General features: G+C 42.8%; 1 protein-coding gene across 6 annotated transcripts in view; it reads right to left on the minus strand.

Moving 5' to 3' along the window:
* Positions 1-18,696, minus strand: part of adck1 (aarF domain containing kinase 1) — a 165,245-nt gene that overhangs the window by 42,283 nt on the left and 104,266 nt on the right. For 4 of the 6 annotated variants that reach the window (XM_042501497.2, XM_042501500.2, XM_088087142.1 and 1 more), the window contains exons 7-8: positions 2,644-2,760; positions 122-271 (exon numbers count right to left, since the gene is read on the minus strand). The exons of 1 other annotated variant lie outside the window; for it this stretch is intronic. In XM_042501497.2, coding sequence (XP_042357431.1) covers positions 122-271; positions 2,644-2,760 — 267 coding nt within the window. The remainder of the gene's footprint in view (positions 1-121; positions 272-2,643; positions 2,761-18,696) is intronic. One more of the 6 variants, XM_088087143.1, reaches the window with a different exon arrangement.

The raw sequence follows: 18,696 nt of genomic DNA on the forward strand, positions 1-18,696 counted from the left end.
TTGACAGTGTATTTTATGCTCTACCCATGTACTAAAGGTTTAAGCCAGCAGCATAAAAATAACTGGAATGTTAGAACAAATGATGTTTTCTTTATGTGCAGGCAGTCTAGAGATTTCCCACCTGATAAAGACCATGATCAAGGAGGACGATCTCAGTCCTCTTGCTCTGGGCACACTTTCGGACCAACACGTTCCCTGGGTGCGGGTCACAGTGAACAAAGCCATGGACAAAGATCATTTCACTGTACATTTTACCCAGGTTCTCTGAGATCTGTTGAAGACGTAACAGAAAAGAAACAGGAAATTGAATGAAATTCAGAGGACAACAGAGCTTACAACTATATGTGCTATGGTGGTGATGTTTGATCTATTTGCTGTGGTCTCACCTTTAGTAAATGTGACATAAAGGGTTTATTATTGTTATCATTCGTAATGATTAATAAGCAGTGGTAGAAATATATTTGAACTGAAAGACTATGATTTGAGCATTGTCATGACTTTTTTAGTTCTTCCTGGGAGGAGGCTATGGGTGTATGGAGGTATGGTTAGACCTGACTCCCATGGTTAATATGGATGAGCGGTTTTGACCTAGGGTTACGTATTGTTTTGCCTCCTTCTTGGTGGCATGTTTATATATGATTCTGCATGATGTAAGACAAAATGTATAAAGCTGAGCAAATGTAATGTTACTTAAGATTTTTGGTATGTTTGTAGCTATGCACACTTTACCAGGATCTTCTGTCTTCTCATATTTTGATCTCACTTTCTCACATTGGGTCTCTGTTAGTGCCAGCAGGACATAGCGTGCTGGTTGACCTTAATCCTACATTTTGAGGTTGATAAAATCTATCCAAATTCAAGGATATATAGAATATTATTAGATATTATTATCCCTTATTATTATCTTACATTGCATTGTCTGCTGTGACAGCAGAGACTGTATTCATGTCAACGACAATGATGCTTTACCTTCCGGGGGATGCACCATGTTTGTTTATCCCCGACAATGTTACGTAGTACATAATGTGGGCTACTGATCAATACTGTATTGACTCATATTGATAATGACCCAATGATGTTTACTGTCCCCCTTGAAAACAGAGTGATGTTTGGTCTTAACATCTAAGACCTCTTTTCACCCTCTTCTAAACCAGGTAAAATGCAGTTGCAACATCAGCCTGTCACAATCACAAATTTGTTTAATGATACTGATAATTGTTCAGTTGTAGGTTAAAAGAGAGACAAGATTAGGAAAGGTCTGAAGATAATGTTCCAAAGTGGTATGCACTAGCAGGTAAAATGTGGTCTACAAGAAGATGTAATTTTAACGCATTTAATGTTTTATAAAAAATATCGGTCATTTTTTTACAGGTCTTTTCAAAGGAAAAATGCTCATTGGATTATATCTCATGCAAGACAAGTTTCTTTTTTATTTATAGTTTCAATAAGTAAAAGGAAAACATAATAACTCTACTCAGAAGGGAAAATTAACATATTTCTTTAACCATTAAATTTAAACAAATGCTTATTTAGGCTAATTCTTTTCTTATCGACAGACTAGTAAGGAGTTTTTTGTTTTTTTTTTGTTGTTGTTTTTTTACATTGACATGTTTCGACTGCTGTCTTCCTGCAGTCTTCCTCAGAAGAGTCACATGATTTTGTTGTGACGTGCCTTGTCCTGTCAGGTTTGACATTGCATTGCAATTTTCATTAGCAACGTCATTAGCATGTTGATTTTCATATGCAGCTGACAAAAAATAAAGAAAGGCACTGTGATTTTGCTGCTTGAAATATCACTGAGATAAAGTTGAAAATGTTTTATGTTTTGTCACAGATTTTAAAAAGGTCTGATTAATAGGTACAATCCCTTCAGGGCATGCAGTCATATTTTAAATCTTACCAACAGGGTTCAAAACAACAGCAAAACAAAGCACTATTCGATTCTGGTCACGTCCAAGTCCAGAATAAGGTGCATTTGGGCCCTCATCCATCTCGTGATTACAGACACAGGGTCCAGCATGCACCATTGCCACCTAATAACTCTATCTATCCTATTGCTTTGCTTTGCTTTTTGTGTGTGCGTATTTTATTATGCCCTCCAACCATGTTATAAGCTGTTATATAATGCTTATCATCCCTGCTTAATAGTCAGTGGTCACTCAGACAGTGGGCACTAAACTCTTTTTCGATCCTGTTATTTATATGTATTGCTTGCTTTGCAATGTCGTACATATGTCACTACCCCTTATAGTGTTTTTAACATTTGTATATCCTTTTCCAGTTTAAATTGCATGTCTTATCTCAGTATTTTTTTGTTTTGTTTTTCTCTGTGTTTAAAGAAGTATTTTAAACAGTATGCCTTTGTTCTTCTGCTTTTGCTCTTTATTCCTTGGCCATGGGCCTCCAGACTAAAATAGACGCCTGGCTAATTCTGTCTCTTTTTAAATAAACTAAACCTAGACCTATGTATGTGGATCTTGTCTATCATGACCGTTTTCAACCACCAGTGTGTGTGTGTGTGTGTGTGTGTGTGTGTGTGTGTGTGTGTGTGTGTGTGTGTGTGTGTTTGAATACGTGATAGCAAACAGACACACACACACACGTTGACTTTTGACAGACAGGAGGCAGGTCAATAGGCAGTACCTCATTGACACTGATGCCATGTTTCTTCATGTAATCCCTGTCATTCACCTGCCCCCCCTCAGCAAAGTCCATGGTCAGGATTCTCTTTGTAGACAGATCCCAATGGATCATAGGAATCTGTAGGGCAGGGCAAGGCAAGTTTATTTATATGGCAAATTTCAGCAACAAGGCAATTGAAAGTACATAAAAGTCTACATAAAACATCAAAAGCTCCTTCTTCCAGATATGTGGTACATAAAAACTTAACACTGATTAAGACACTCTGGAGACACAAAGCACACCTGTCCTAGATGACCAATGACGTTTACTGTATATCATACCAGAAGGTCAGAAATGTATAGGACATGAACTATTTAGTGCTTCAACAAACAGTAGCATTTTGAAATTGATTCTCTGACAGACTGGAAGAAAAACGTAAAGACTACAGGATTTGCATTCTGAATCTACTGCAGCTGCCTGATTGATCTTTTAGGGAGACCTGTGAAGACACCACTGTGTCACTACTGTGACATTAGTCCCTTTATTCTTGGTATGCAATGTTCTTAAGGCGATAGTAGGCTGACTTTGTATTTGTCTTAATGTAGCTGTTGAAATTCAGGTTTGAGTCCATGACTACATCGATATTTTTGGCTTGGTACTTGTTTTTAACATTGCAAAATTAAGTTGAGCACTGACTTCCTTCTGGCTCTGTATTAATATACATTGGTTTTGTCCTTTTTAACCGAAGAAAGTTTTGGCACATCCAGTCATTGATTTGTTCTAAGTGGATGAATGTAGATGTTAAACAGAAAAGGCCCCAGAATTGATCCTTTCACTTTCAGATGTATGTACCTGTAGACACAAATTAGTCCCAGTGCAAGGCGCTGTAAAAGATAAACATTTTTTTCTGTTTTTTCAGTAGGAAACTGATGTTTGGTGCATTTCATTTTGCCAGCCTACCAAGGTAAAAACAGTGCAAATATTTACATAAGTGAAAAAACGGTTAAAAAATGTGAAAAGCAAAAAAAAAAAACACTATGTACAAGATCACAAAAAACCCACAGCACTGAGTGAAGTTATCTTTATTATTATTTATTTTCTTTATTATTCTGGCCAAAAATTTAAATTTTACTATAATTTGAGAAGGACACATTCTTCCATATGTTTGGGTAGTATCCCACATAATTAATAATAACTCCAAAAATGTAATTATTTCTTACTTTAAGCAATGGCCTTCATTCTGACCACTCTATTATAAAGCACATCTCTGTGGAATGTTCGGTTGTTAGGAGAGCTCTTTGCTCTTCATGGTGCTATATGCTTGGTGGTAAACCTTATTTAGTGGTGCTCTACACTCTGCGACCTTTCAGAACAGGTGAAGAATGTGCAACACTTTTGCACACAGGTGGACTTTATTTAAAACTAGATATACCATCATGCAGTTGTATGCCTCCATACACCAGTTAAGTTGCATATATACAGTTTACATCCATGTCTGTGAAAACGTACATGCCCCCACAGCAGCACAGCCTATTGGTAAAGCTTTCTATGAAGCTCATGTCTATAATGTATTATAACTCCATTATAACACAATATAATTCATCTATTGTGCTGTATAATCACTGATATAAGCACTAATGATGATTTATAATGATGCGTGATAACACACATTATAGACATGGGCTTCATAGAAAGTGTTACCAGAATATCATTACAATCAGCAGCACAGTTTGGAGGTGGGCACCCAATGTTCTTGAGGTATGGGCAAAAACATTTTATGAGGTCATCATGACTTTGACCTTTTACATTCAACCACCAGATTCTAATCAGTTCATTCTTGAGTCCAAGTGGACATTTATACCAACTTTGAGGAAACTACCTTAAGGCCACATTGGTATATTGCTTTCACAAAAATGATACAGATACAAGGTCATAGTGACCTTGACCTTTGAACACCAAACTGGAGTCATGGCATCATTCAATTCCTGCAGTGCATTTTTTAAATTTGCATCAGAGTCCTGTATCCTGTTCTGTCCGAACATGGTCCGCCCATACAGTGCAATAGCCTGGTCCGGGATATTAGGGGTTAACCATCTCTCTTCGAAGGTGTGTGCAGAGCAATCTCTGATTTCTTGTTGCTGAGTGAGCCTCAATCGCATCTCATCCACTCTACTCTCATGCGACCGCACATTAGCCAGAAGAAGGCCTGGTGGAGGAACAGCTCTCGGTCCAAGACCGGTCAGCCTGCCCCGATGCCAGCTCTCCTCCCTCACTTTCGGTTTCATTTCTCCCCTCCAGTCTGAGTAGCCGCTCGGTGCACGCTGCTGGTGTGGATCCTCTTAGGGTCTGTTGCATTCAGTCCATACTGCACACAACTTTTCCCAATGTTGATGATAAGTGCTTCTCTATCATAGGCCGTGGAGTTGAAAAAACAGAAAAATGTAGCATAAAGGTAGCAAGAATTTGAGGAGCTACCGGCTGATGCATCTACATGTAGTGCCGTTTAATGCAATATCAGCATGACATTGACTTTTGGCAACCAAATTCTAATTGGCTCAGCAGGAGTGAATGTTTATGTCAAATTTGATTTTAAAAAAAAGAAGAAGAAGAAAAGAAAAACCATCAAGGTTTTCTAAAGATATTGCATTCTTAAGAATTAAACTAGGAGGTCTAGACTTTAATCTTAAAACTATGACCACAAAAATATAATCAACTGTTTTAAAACCATTTATTCAAAGATTTGACTGAAAAACAGGAGGTTTCATACGTGATGTGCCTAGAGTACTCTTTTGTAATAGTGGCTTGATGACTGCAGTTTTCAGGGACTGGGAAGACACCTGAGATTAGAGTGGTATATGTATATGTAGAATCTGAAGCCGTATATTTTAAAACACTTTTGAAGTCTGTTGGTAGAATATTAAGGCAGCAAGAGGACAGTTTCAGATGGCAAGGGTTTTTATTCAACAAAAATCTAGGTGCTGAGTGCATTTTGTTCATATTGGTGGTCAATTCACTGTGCATACTTAGTGTTTCGGGGTATCGCAAGGTTCTTTGCTTGGACCAGTCCTTTTCACTTTATATGTGCTTCCCCTAGGCAACATTATTAGAAATCACTCCATAAATTTCCATTGGTATGACGATGATACCAACTGTATTTGCCTTTGCCTAGCCCTTTTTGGATTTGTTTGCCGTGCGTCTGATCACTTGTGTACTGGACCTGTTTTTTTTCTGATTAAAAACCTTTTAATCACTCACCTGATCTGCCTCTGAGTCATGCATGTGGGTCTTTTCCCTGTGAACCTGATAGTATGAACTGGCCACAGCACAGACAAAGCTGACTCCACCTTGACGGAAGCCGCTCTCCCTTCTCAAGGCTTGCTTCTCAATCAGCATGAAGAACAGCTGAGCCTCATTTGCCTCGGCCTCCAGGAGATCATACCCATCATGAGGGACTCCAGACTTTGCTCTCAAACCAAGTGAGTGCTCTCACCAATGAGATGCAGCAGCTTTCAGTCCAGTTGCCTGTCCGTTAAAAGCTCTTCAATTTATCCTCATATTTTGGGCTGCCCTTGGTTATCTTTGCACAACTGTTAAGTTATCTGGTCAAAAGGGGAGACAATGGGCAAGGGTAGAAATGTTAGAATGATCGTTTCCCATCCATGTGCTCAGATTACCCAGACCTCTCTTGGGTTCCCCTGTGTTATTTTATCCTAAGAAGGTATTTAATAAGGCACACACCAGCTCTTATGCCTCACAAAGACTATGACTGTGCTGTTGACTTGCTCTCTGGAGCTTCTCCCCCGAAGTGTCTGCTGTATTTCCTGTCTGCTAAGGAACATGAGGCCACGGACACATATATTTCATCCTCCTTGTAGGCTGGGATCATCCAGTCCTCTTCATCTCCACAGCATTTGAATTCTACAGGGTGAACTCTACATATGATTGTTCATTTGGACTTGTGAGTTCCTTCTTCAAAATGGCTGATATTGTCTTCTTCTTCCTAACTATTTGAACTCAACTTCCCAGAGTGCCTCATGTTTTGACACCTAAGTGTTAGATTCTCCCCTAGGATGTCACCAAGCTGAGAAGAGAAGCACCTGCTATCATTTGGATCTCGCTCCCAAACCTCCTCCGAGGAAGGTTGCAGGTCTGGAGGACCTGCTCTGCCCTTCCACCGTCCACACCTAAGCTCACAGCAAGAGCTGCAGCCTTGCCTTGGCTCTACTTTCCATGTCTGAGAAGTCCTTCGAGAAGTAAGAAAACTGCAGCTAACTTCTCGAGCCACAAGGAGAACAGAACCAAAATAGCACTGAAATGCTATCTCCGGAAGGATGCCAGGACCGGCCAGCCTCCTCCTGGATCCTTGGAACTGTACAACGAGGACTGAACCGGGACCCCCTTTTTCATCAACTAGCAACCCAAAGAACTCTTCTCCCACTCCTGGATTGGCTAGTAGCATCTGGGCATAGCATTAGGACATGAGCAAAGGCTGAGCAAAACTGTTTACTTTGTCTTAAGTCACATCACGTGTATTGATGTAATGCTATTGATGAGTAACTGTTTTGATCTGTTTGTAATTAGGTTATTGGTTATTTCGGAATTTTGCTTTACACGGACATAAGGTCCAGCATGCAACTAAACATTCTTTTTACTAACCAAGACATCTTTTATACATATTAGATCCATACATACACTCAGGAATTGGCTCTCAATGGAACCACACAGAGAAGGAACTTAAAGTTCTCGCCTTTTCTTTGTTCTTTTGTCTGAACAACCACATGGTCAGCTAAGGCCTATATATACTTGTATATATTAGTAGTTAGGATATATTGTGTGTTTTGTTTGCTTTATTTCTTTTTGACTAAATGTATTTTGGAATCATACTTGCTGTCTGTTTGATGTTGTACAAAAGTGAGTAAATTGCCAACTACGATGTCAAGAGCTCCAAAATCCTTTACCATTTACTATCTATGTGGTAATTCTGGTTATAATTATTAATTTAATTATTAATCAGAGTTCCAAATTGATAGTTAAATGTATTTTGAGACTGATGTTATTGATCAGCCATTATTTTTCCCTTTCCGGGAATGGTGCCCCACAAAGGGAATTTAATGTAAATTAAGTCACATTCTTTCACATAATTAATTATTATTATCAATAATGATTAAATATGTCTGATAGCCATACTTTAACAATTTGTGATCCTTGCGTGAAGCCTAATCACATAAAGGGTTGCCCCTTGTTTAAGCCAAATCCCTAAACCAGGTTAGACCAAAGAAACGCTTAACACTTTAGAATTAGGGCGTGGAAACTGCCTTGAATACACTCAGTGGCCATTTTGAATATCTAATGATTCCCTTTGGCCCGACTAACGCCCCTTACTAGTTTGGTTTTGTTTTTTTGTTTCCCATTATAGGGTTTTTTGGTTTAGTCGATGTGAGGGTCTAAGGACAGAGGGATGTCCTATGCTGTAAAGGTCCAGGTCAGAAGTGAGCTCAGAAAGATCAGGACAAGGAAGGCCAGGGAGAGCGCTGCTGCTGTGGAAGACTTCCTGTTTGGTGCCAGTTCAGAGGAAAAGGTCAGCAAACCAGGAAGACTTCAACAACTACACTGGACACTGACCTCACATCTGATGAAGACCCTGAAGAAGCTGGTCCTTGTCCATCTTCGCCCCCAAGTCACCTCATCAATGGACCCACTCCAGTTTGCCTACCAACCTGGCATCGGAGTGGATGACAAAGTCGTCTTCCTCCTAGATAAAGCTCTTTCTCACCATGAGAATGTTGAAAGCACTGTGAGAATCATGTTCTTTGATTTCTCCAGTGCTTTCAACACCATACAGCCTGTGCTTCTGAGAGACTAAAGCTGGAGCACACAGGGCTGGACCCCCACCTCTCATCTTGGATACTGGACTACCTCACCAACCAACCACAGTACGTGAGGGCTCGGGACTGTGTGTCTCCTCCAGTGTTGAGCACTAATGTAAAGGAGGCGTGACTACCAATTACAACTCTCTGGGGTCTGCATATGAGGACGTCTAGAATCCAGTTGCAGAGTGTTATATTGAAGCCCAGAGTGTTAAGTTTTCCTATCAGCTTCATGGGAGAGATTGTGTTGAATGCTGAGCTGAAGTCAACAAACAGCATCCTGATATAGCTGTTCTTATTCTCCAGGTGAGTGAAGACTGAGTGAAGAGCAGTAGATATGGAATCCTCTGTAGATCTGTTGGTTCTGAAAGCATACTGGTGAGGGTCCAGGCTGGTAGGGATGTTGCCTTTGATGTGCTGAAGAACCAGTTTCTCAAAGCACTTCATCAGGATGGGGGCCAAAGGGTGGTAGTCATTAAGACTAGACACAGCAGATTTTTTAGGTACAGGGACGATGATGGCTGTCTTGAGGCAGGAGGGAACAGTCTCTTGTGAGAGTGGGATGTTAAAAATATCAGTTGTAACATCAACAAGCTGGTCAGCACAACTTTTTAGTACACATCCAGGAATGTTGCCGGGGCTGGTGGACTTGTTTATATTCACTCTCACCAGGAGTGACTGGTCCTCTGGACCTCTGGAGTAGACTTTACAGCTGAATCCTTATTGAGGAGGTCAAAGCGAGCATAGAATGTGTTGAGCTCGTCCGGCAGCATGGCCTCACATATGATGGGGGCGCTCCTGCTTTTGTAACCTGTGACATTTTGAATCGCCTGCCACACATCTTAAGTGCTGTCTGCTGTGTCTCCTCTTAGCCTCTTTGATGCTCTGGCGATGATCTATGCCTCCTTGTCCCCTGACTGAAAGGCAGCTTTTTTGCTATGAGAAGAGCCTTCACCTCCCCATTCATCCAGGCTTTCTGGTTGGGCAATGATCTCACCATCTTTGTGATCACGTTATCATTTGCTGATACATGATGTCACAGAAGATGCATATTCTTCAAGATTGATCTTGTTATATTGAGTGGCAGCATCTTTAAACATTTGCCAATCTGTGCACTCAAAACAGTCCTGTAGAGCTGCTGTGAGTTCATCTGTCCACACTTTAACAGTTTTAACTGTTGGCCTGAGCCTTTTTATCAGCTGACATTATGTCCACGGAAGGAGCAGAGAAATATGATCTCACAGGCCAAAGTGAGGGGGCGTTAGGGGGAAGGGGAAAGGTTTTTTGGCTGTCAGGAATATTATAAACATGGTCCAGGATATTTCTTCCTCTGGACATGCTGGTTTAGGTAAGACAGATCTGAGGTCTGTTTTATTATAGTCACCAGCTACTATTAAGATTCCATCCAGTTGCTTGGTGGTATTGCTGCTGATGGCATCATTTTATTCCTGCAGTGCAATTTTTGAATGTGCATCTGGGGGAATGTATACAGCAACAATAAAAACACTGGTAAATTCTCTGGGCAGATAATATGGATGACATCTTAGCACCAAAAACTCATCATCATCTGGTGAGCACAGTCCATCCACTTTAACTGCGTTTGAGCACCAAGCATAATTTATATAAACACAAAGCTCCCTCCTCCTCTCCTCTTTCCGGAGTCTCGCGACCTGTCTGCTCTGAACTAACCGTTAACCATGTCTCTGTGAAGATACGCGCAGAGCAATCTCTGATTTCTCGTTGCTGACTAAGCCTCAATTGCATCTCATCCATTTTATTCTCCTGCGACCGCACATTAGCCGGAAGAAGGCTTAGTAGAGGAACAGTTCTTGGTCCAAGGCGGGTCAGCCTCACCAGGCCGGCTCTCCTCCCTCTCTTTGTCCGGCGCTTTTGGTTTTATTTCTACCCTCTGGTCTGACTGGCAGCTCGGCAAATGCCGTTTGTGCAGATCCTCTCGCGGTCCGCTGCATTCAGTGTAGTGAAGCTAAAACTAATAATGTGATCTCCTATTCTGTCGGGTAGACAAAAAAAAAGTACATTGCAAAAGTCCTTATGTGAAAAGACAAATGCATGTGTCAATTTTTAGCATGCTCCAGGGAAAGGTAAGATCTAACTCTTGCAATGTTTCATAGGTGAAAGAAGGCAACCTTTGTAACATAGTTAATATGTGAAGTCCAGCTCAGAATCAATAATGATACTTTGGTTTTCTATTGCAGTCACTCTGTGTAGCCAGACTTCCCAGTCTACTTGAAATACTTTCTCTTTGTGCAGAGCTACCAATTATGAGAAATTCTGTCTTGTCTTCATTCAATTTTAGAAATTTTTCACCCATCCACAAGACAGACAATTTATCAAAGGAGTGAGAGCACTGGGCTCATTTGGTGCCACAGACAGATAAAACTGAGTCTCATCAGCAATAAAAAGGAAAACTAATACCATGCTCATGCATAATTTTTCCAAGTAGCAGCATGTACAGGCAGAATAGTAAAGGACCAAGGATGGAACCCTGTGGAATACCAGAAATTATGTCATGTTTGTTAGAGACGTGGTTAGCAAGAGTAACAAAATAACTTCTGCCAGAGAGATATGTATAAAGCCATGATAGGGCTGAGCCTGAAAGACCAATCCAGTTTTCAAGGTGGTCTAGAAGAATATTGTGATTGACTGTAATAAAAGCAGTCATTAGATCAAGGGGTTTAAGGATGGAAATGTTTTTATTATCTAAGCTCACTCTGAGATCGCTGACTACTTTTACAAGTGCTGTGGCCTATCCTGAAACCAGACTGAAATTTATCATGACTCTCATTCTCACAAAAAAACACAACCAGGTGTTTATATACTACCTTTTCCCAAATCTTACCAAGAAAAGGCAGGTTTGACAGCACTGAAGGGTCAAGATTATTCTTTTTCAGTAAGGGCTTGACTATAGCTGATGTGAATCAGGGAAAACACCTGATTCCAGAGAACAATTAACAATATATAATACATCATCAAGCAATCTATCTAAAGCCTCCTTAAAGAAGGCAGTGGGGATTGCATCCAGCGAGCAGGTCAATGACTTCATTTACAAGATGGTTTTACAAAGTTCGGCCTTACTAATTTTACAAAATGAAATTATATTTCTCTGAGAGTGATTAACAGTTAGGCTAATTTGATTAACAATGTTGTTCACAATACCAGCTCGGATATTAAGGATTTTGTTGTCAAAGAATGATGCAAAATCATATTTTGCATCATTTTTAAGGAACAATATTTAAGGAACAAATGAGGCTGTTTGCTTTGGAGGCCAATAAATAGTTTATCAGACATACAGAAGAATGACTTTACAGTAAAATAGCCTGATACTCAAAGGATGCAAAAGTGCCTAGAAGTAGCCCCTTACATTACATTTATCAGAGAAAAAAGCTGCCTCTCCTCCTCTCTTTCCTTCCCGTATCGTGTGGATAAAGCTGTAGTTTGAAGGAGAGGCTTCGGCTAGAAGGGTGGTGCCAGTGTTGGGAGGGGGCCACTGATAAAAACAGATTTCCCAAAGTTTTTTAAAAGGCTGAAAAGGTCATTAAAGTCCCTTTAAGTCAACTCAGACTGTGGATGGGATGTGTCATTGGACCCAATGTGAACTATAATCCTGTTAATGGAAGACAGGAGTGCAAACAGTAGACCAGGGAGATTTTGACAATGGCTCCCAGAAAACAGTGAGTGACTGCACTGAACAGGTGAATGTTCCTCATTATGGAATTGCCCACCAGTAATGTACTTGGAGAGAAGATGGGATGTGAAGATGGGGACTGTGCATTCCCACCATGTGTGTGGGTGTGCCAAACTGCAGGTCAGAGCACAGATGCTGCTGGGAGGCAGCAGAAGTGGAGCTGGGAGGAATCACTGCCGGCTCAGGGTGAGGGGAACCCCAGAGCATCATAGCACAACCTCCTGAAGAGGATGGATAATCGTGGCCGGTGACTTCTGCAGCAAAGAGGTGGCATCCACCTTAGCGGAGAGGGTCATCATCGTCTCTGTGGGTGGCTGCAGCGAGGAGGCGGTGTCCTGCATCAGTAAGGGATTCCCTGCTGTCACTGTTGAGATGACACCTCCTGAGATTCTCCTGTTTACAGCGTCCTGTTGTAACCTGCATCAGGAGGCAGATGAGTATGTAGCTGCTGGAAGGTGCTGTTCTGATTTACCATGCCAGCTTGGCAGATCTTCCGCTCTGTGTTGTGATGTGAAGAAGAAGAGACAGCAGTGGCAGAAGGTGAGACATCCTAGACAGGCGAGAGTGGAGCCACAAGAGCGTCTGATGGGTGAGCTGAAGCCTCAACAGGTAAAGCAGCATAGCGGTTTGAAAGTTTCAGGTGAGGCTGAGATGAAGCTGCCTCTGAGTAGCTCCTGCCACCACTCCACACCTCTGACCAGGAAGGATAAGCCCAAGTGTTGGTCCAGATTGGTGTTGAGGTTAGAGCTGGAGCCTTGGGTCCGGCTCCCGTTCAAGCCCACTCAGCAGCCGGCCACGGAAGTCGGCAGAAGGACAACTGTCATACTCGGCCCAGTCGCTCTGGCTCCAGCTTCATTCCCATCGCATGACCGTTTATTTACCAATGCCACAGGACTTCCTTCTTGGCCACCTGCTTCGATACCAGCTCTGGAACTGATTGAAGTCAGCCAGGGAAGAGTGGTGGCAGTGTCCAAAACCAGCAGTTGTAGAAGCTGGGAGAAGTGCGACGGTGAAAGGGAGGCCTGCATATAGGATATATGCTTGGACCGGGTTAAGGTGATCCATATAAGATCATCGATCAACTTTTCCTTATCCTGGATATCTTGCTCAAGGATTTTAGAAATAAAGGGGAGATTAGATATCAGTCTATAGTTAGCTAAAATCTCAGGATCGAGAGTGGGCTTCTTAAGAGGTTTAATGACAGCTACTTTAAAGGACTGTGGTACGTAGCCCGTTAATAAAGATGCATTGATTATATCTAATAAAGAATTGTCTAATAAGGGTAAAGCTTCCTTAAGTAGTCTAGTTGGGATGGGGTCTAGCAGGCATGTTGATGGCTTAGATGCAGAAATCAAAGTAGTGAGTCTGCAAAGGCCAATGGGGGAAAAACGGTCCAAATAAATTCCAGGCCTTGCTGCCACATCCAAGCTACCTGAGCCCGGGGTCAAGTCAGTTAAGTGTAAGAGCTGATGGATTCTATCTCGAAAAGTCATAAAGTTGTCACTACTTATGGCCGAATGAATACAAGGCTCTATGGAGCTGTGACTCTGAGTCAGCCTGTCTACAGTGTTGAAAAGACACCTGGGATTGTTTTTATTTTCCTCAATTAATGATGAGTAATAGTCCTTTCTCCTTGGGTCTTTAATGGCCTGATACCCTGAACACCAGCGACTAATTTTTTTTCTTCTTTCCTCCTTTTATTACATTTTATTTTTTGCTTGTTTTTTATTTACACTTATTTACTTTTTCAATGTATTTATTTTTCTCATTGTTTCTGCTTATTGTTGCCAGGTACCACCTTTACTAATATTCTACCTGAGATCATTATACTTTGTTTGGTTTTGTTGTTTTCTTATTTTTGCTGTGAGTTTCTGCTGTTTCATGAATCCACTGGCAACTGTGGGATGGGATGAGGTTGTGCTGAATGAGGTTTGTAGTTGGGGTTCTGTTAAGTCTTTCTCGAAAAATAAATAAAAATAAAATACATTACTTTGGTTCCCTTTCATTTGTTTAATTTAATTTATATGCCATATCCATTCCTCTATTTACTACTTTATTTATTATTTTATTAGCTTAAATAAAATATTTCATTTATCGCCAAGTCATTGTCTGTGGACATTATGTCATGAGAGAAACTAGATCCCCTCCCTGAGCTACCACCTTATCGTGGTGGAGGGGTTTGTGTATCCCAGTGATCCCAGGAGCTCAGTTGTCGGGGGCTTTATGCCCCTGGTAGAGTCACCCATGGCAAACAGGTCCTCGGGGAGGGACCAGACAAAGTGTAGCTCACCGGACCCCTTCTGATGAAAACGAAAAATGGTTCCCCCCCCGGCGTCAGGCCTGGGGGTGGGGCTCGATGGCAATCGCCTGGTGGCCCGGGCCAGGCACAGCCCGAAGAGTAATGTGGGACCTCCTTCCCGTGGGCTCACCACCCATAGGAGGGGCCAAAGGGGTCGGATGCTGTGTGAGTTGGGTGGCAGCCGAAGGCGGGGACTTTGGCGGTTCGATCCTTGGCTGCAGAAGCTAGCTCTGGGGACGTGGAATGTCACCTCTCTGGTGGGGAAGGAGCCTGAGTAGGTACGCGAGGTTGAGAAGTTCCGACTAGATATAGTCGGCCTCACCTGGACACACAGCATGGGCTCCGGAACCAGTCTTCTCGAGAGGGGTTGGACTCTCTTCCACTTTGGAGTTGCTACTGGTGAGAGGCACCGGGAAGGGGTGGCAATACTTATTGCCCCCCGGCGCGGTGCCTGTATGTTGGAGTTTACCCAACATAGTGCTTCTTCTGGGCACTCCATCGTTCTGCTGGGGGACTTCAACACTCACGTTGGCAACAACAGGGAGGAATGGCTCCCCCGATCTGAACCCGAGTGGTGTTTTGTTATTAGACTTCTGTGCTTGCCACAGATTGTCCATAACAAACACCATGTTCAAGCATAAGGGTGTCCATTTGCGCACTTGGCATCAGGACACCCTAGGCCGCAGTTCGATGATTGACTTTGTAGTCGTATCGTCGGATTTGCGAATGTATGTCTCGGGTGAAGAGAGGGGTGGAGCTGTCAACCGATCACCACCTGGTGGTGAGTTGGCTCCGATGGTGAGGGAGGACGCCAGTCAGACCAGGCAGACCCAAACACATTGTGAGGGTCTGCTGGGAATGTCTGCCAGAGTCTCCCATCAGAAGCAGCTTCAATTCCTACCTCCGGGAGAGCTTCAACCATGTCCCAGGGGAGGCGGGGGATATTGAGTCCGAGTGGGCCATGTTCCGTGCCTCCGTCACTGAGGCAGCCGACTGATGCTGTGGCCGTAAGGTGGTCGGTGGTCCCTCTTTTTAAGAAAGGGGACTGGAGGGTGTGTTCCAACTATAGGGGGATCACACTCCTCAGCCTCCCTGGTAAGGTCTATTCAGGGGTACTAGAGAGGAGGGTCTGCCGGACAGTCGAACCCCAGATTCAGGAGGAGCAATGCGGTTTTCGTCCTGGTCGTGGAACTGTGGACCAGCTCTGGACCCTTGGCAGGATCCTTGAGGGTGCATGGGAGGTTGCCCAACCAGTCCACATGTGCTTTGTGGACTTGGAGAAGGCATTCGAATGTGTCCCTCGGGGAGTCCTGTTGGGGGTTCTCCAGGAATATGGGGTATTGGACCCCCTGATACAGGCCGTCCGTTCCCTGTATGACTGTTGCCAGAGCTTGGTCCGCATTGCCGGCAGTAAGTCGGACTCGTTTCCAGTGAGGATTAGACTCTGCCAGGGCTTTGTCACCAATTCTGTTCATAACTTTTAAGGACAGAATTTCTAGGCGCAACCAGGGTGTTAAGGGTTCTGGTTTGGTGACCTCAGGATTGAGTCCCTGCTTTTTGCAGATGATGTGGTTTAACGAGTGCAAAATCCAAATTCTAATGTAGTTATTAATAACAAAACAAACCAAAAAAAAACTTTTGGTTTCATTCCTTTAATGATCATTGACAGTGATAATGATACTACTGACATGTTAAGCCACATATATTAAGTCGCTGGCTGTCGAAATGGTGTCCAGCAAACAATGAGGGCATCACATACAATTGGCAAACTTCCGGGGGAAATCTGGTCTTAATAGAGGTTGGCAACCGACGTCATCACGTAGTGCATTGTGGTTGCTGTTTGGGTTGGAACCGCCATATTGTGTGGCCACCCAGCAAATGAATAGCTAACAGGTAATAGGTAACAGATAGCGGCATTTGTGATATTATGCTCAGTTTTCACTCAGTGTGCTGAAAAAAGTAGTTCAAACGACAGTGGAATGTACAGGAAAAAAATTTTACCTGACACAAAAAAACTGCCAGATCAGCTGGAGTGGTGAGACCGAGGAGCTCCCGCAGTTATTTCAGAATCACGTGCTTTATATCAGTACAGAAGAAGTAATAACTTCAAGCAAAGGATCTTGTTCTGGAATTTAGCCTTCCTAAACTACGTTTAAGAAGAAATGACATTTTAAGGTGATCCTAAATCCTGCTAAATCTTTTGGCGCCGCAGGAGGAGTTGAGGAGTCTCACAGCCTGGGGAAAGAAGCTGCTCCGTGGTCTGGTGGTTCGGCAGCGGATACTTCTGAATCTTTTTCCAGATGGCAGCAGGGTGAACAGACTGTGCTGGGCTGGCTGCTGTCATCAGTATCCTTTGTGCTCTGTGCAAACACCTCACTTCACTGAGGTCACTCTGGGCAGTTTTAATCACCCACGGTAGAGCCTTCCTGTCCAAGGCCATGCGCGAACTATGCCAGTTCATGATGATTCAAGTCAGTATGCTTTCTATCGCTCCTCTTTAGAAGTTAACCAGGATCTTGTTCTGGAATTTAGCCTTCCTAAGTTACAGTGGGAAGTAGAGCCTTTTCTGTGCTTTTTCAACCTGGGTGGCAATGTGCGATGACCAAGATGGGTTCTTAGTGATAGTATTTCCAAGGAACCTATAGCTGTTCACCTGCTCCTCCTCAACTCTCCTCATTTTTAATACGGCCAATCATGGTAGTGTTGTTCGTATACTTCGCATACAAACAGGAGAGGGTTGAGCACACAGCCCTGGGGGGCTCTGGTGTTGAGCACTAATGTAGAGAAGATAAGACTGCAATTCCTATCTCTCTGGGGTCTGCATATAAGGAAGTCCAGTATCCAGTTGCATGTAATCACAGCTGTGATGATATACAGTGCAACATCACAACCTCGAGTGTGATGTTGCTTTTATACGACAGTTCTACAAGCGTGTTTTATTAACAGTAATAAGCGACACCAGATTATGATTTGTTTGTTTATTTACTGATTGTTTTGGCTCCACCAACACAAATAGTTACGCAACCACTGGAAGTGACAGTTGTTGCCTGGCAACACATAAACATTTTCTTTCACGCTGCTTGCTAATCTGTGGAAGCTTGGTCTTCATATTATGCACAGACCAGATGCTTGGTATCATGAACATTTATCTCTGTTTTCAGTGAAATAAGAGTCTATTAACAGACACAGGATGCCTGTGTGATTCAGATGAGATAGTTTGATCAAACAGTAGACACTCCAGTGTGTGTCCACTTACTGCCATGATCTCTGTCACTTCGAGTTCCGTAACAGACACTGTGTCTGTGTGTGTAGGTGTTAGACTGTGGGTGGTGTCAGACGAGTTTGTGCCTCACTGCACATCCATGTAACATCTGACAGCTGATTCACTCCCAGTACCAGTCAGACGGGATTTCCTCACTCTCAGGGACACAGCAGACTCTGATGGCGCGCACCTCTGCCCGCTGCATGGCTAGTGCTCTCTCGTGCACCGCACAAACAAATCCTCCTACGGCTGGGTCATCGGTATGCCCTGCATGCAGCCCTCGGTCATCACCTCCATCTAGCATCCGCCTTTTTAGTATCCTGCAACAATCCAGAGTGAGAGCTTTCATCTCCGAACCCGTCCCGACTCTCAGCTGAGGGAGCACGGTGCTGTTTTTATTAACAATTTAAATCTTTAATGGAAACAAAGGGAATCTGTGATGGCCTCCATCTGAATCTTCAGGGTGCATTGCTGCTTTCCTCCAACATAAACTTCACCATTTCACACCATACAAACAATCAGCATGCTGCAAACCACCTTTGCTTATCACCATTGTCATCATCCAGAGCAACCCATCACGTAATTGACTACCAACCTCACATGACCCAGGTACACTCTCTACTATCCTCAATAGCACCACCAACTCCCCCTGCAGTAAACCAACATCCAGTGACTGTTCAATAATCCCTGTCATAATCACCACCAGACAAAACACAAAAAGATTAAATGGAATGAATTTTAATCACCTCATACCTGTATATGCACACAAACCACCTGCTAAACCCCAACACAAGAAAACGTCACCACTGACAGTGAATATGGCACTTTTAAATATGAGATTACTTTTAAACAAATATTTTAATGTAAATGACTTAGACAATAATCTTGTATGTTTTTAACTGAGACATGGCTCAGCACAGATGGACCAACTACTCTCATA

Source organism: Plectropomus leopardus, chromosome 14, assembly GCF_026936395.1.
Source record: "Plectropomus leopardus strain MGB_pleo_1.0 chromosome 14, ASM2693639v1, whole genome shotgun sequence".
NCBI classification, from domain to species: domain Eukaryota; kingdom Metazoa; phylum Chordata; class Actinopteri; order Perciformes; family Serranidae; genus Plectropomus; species Plectropomus leopardus.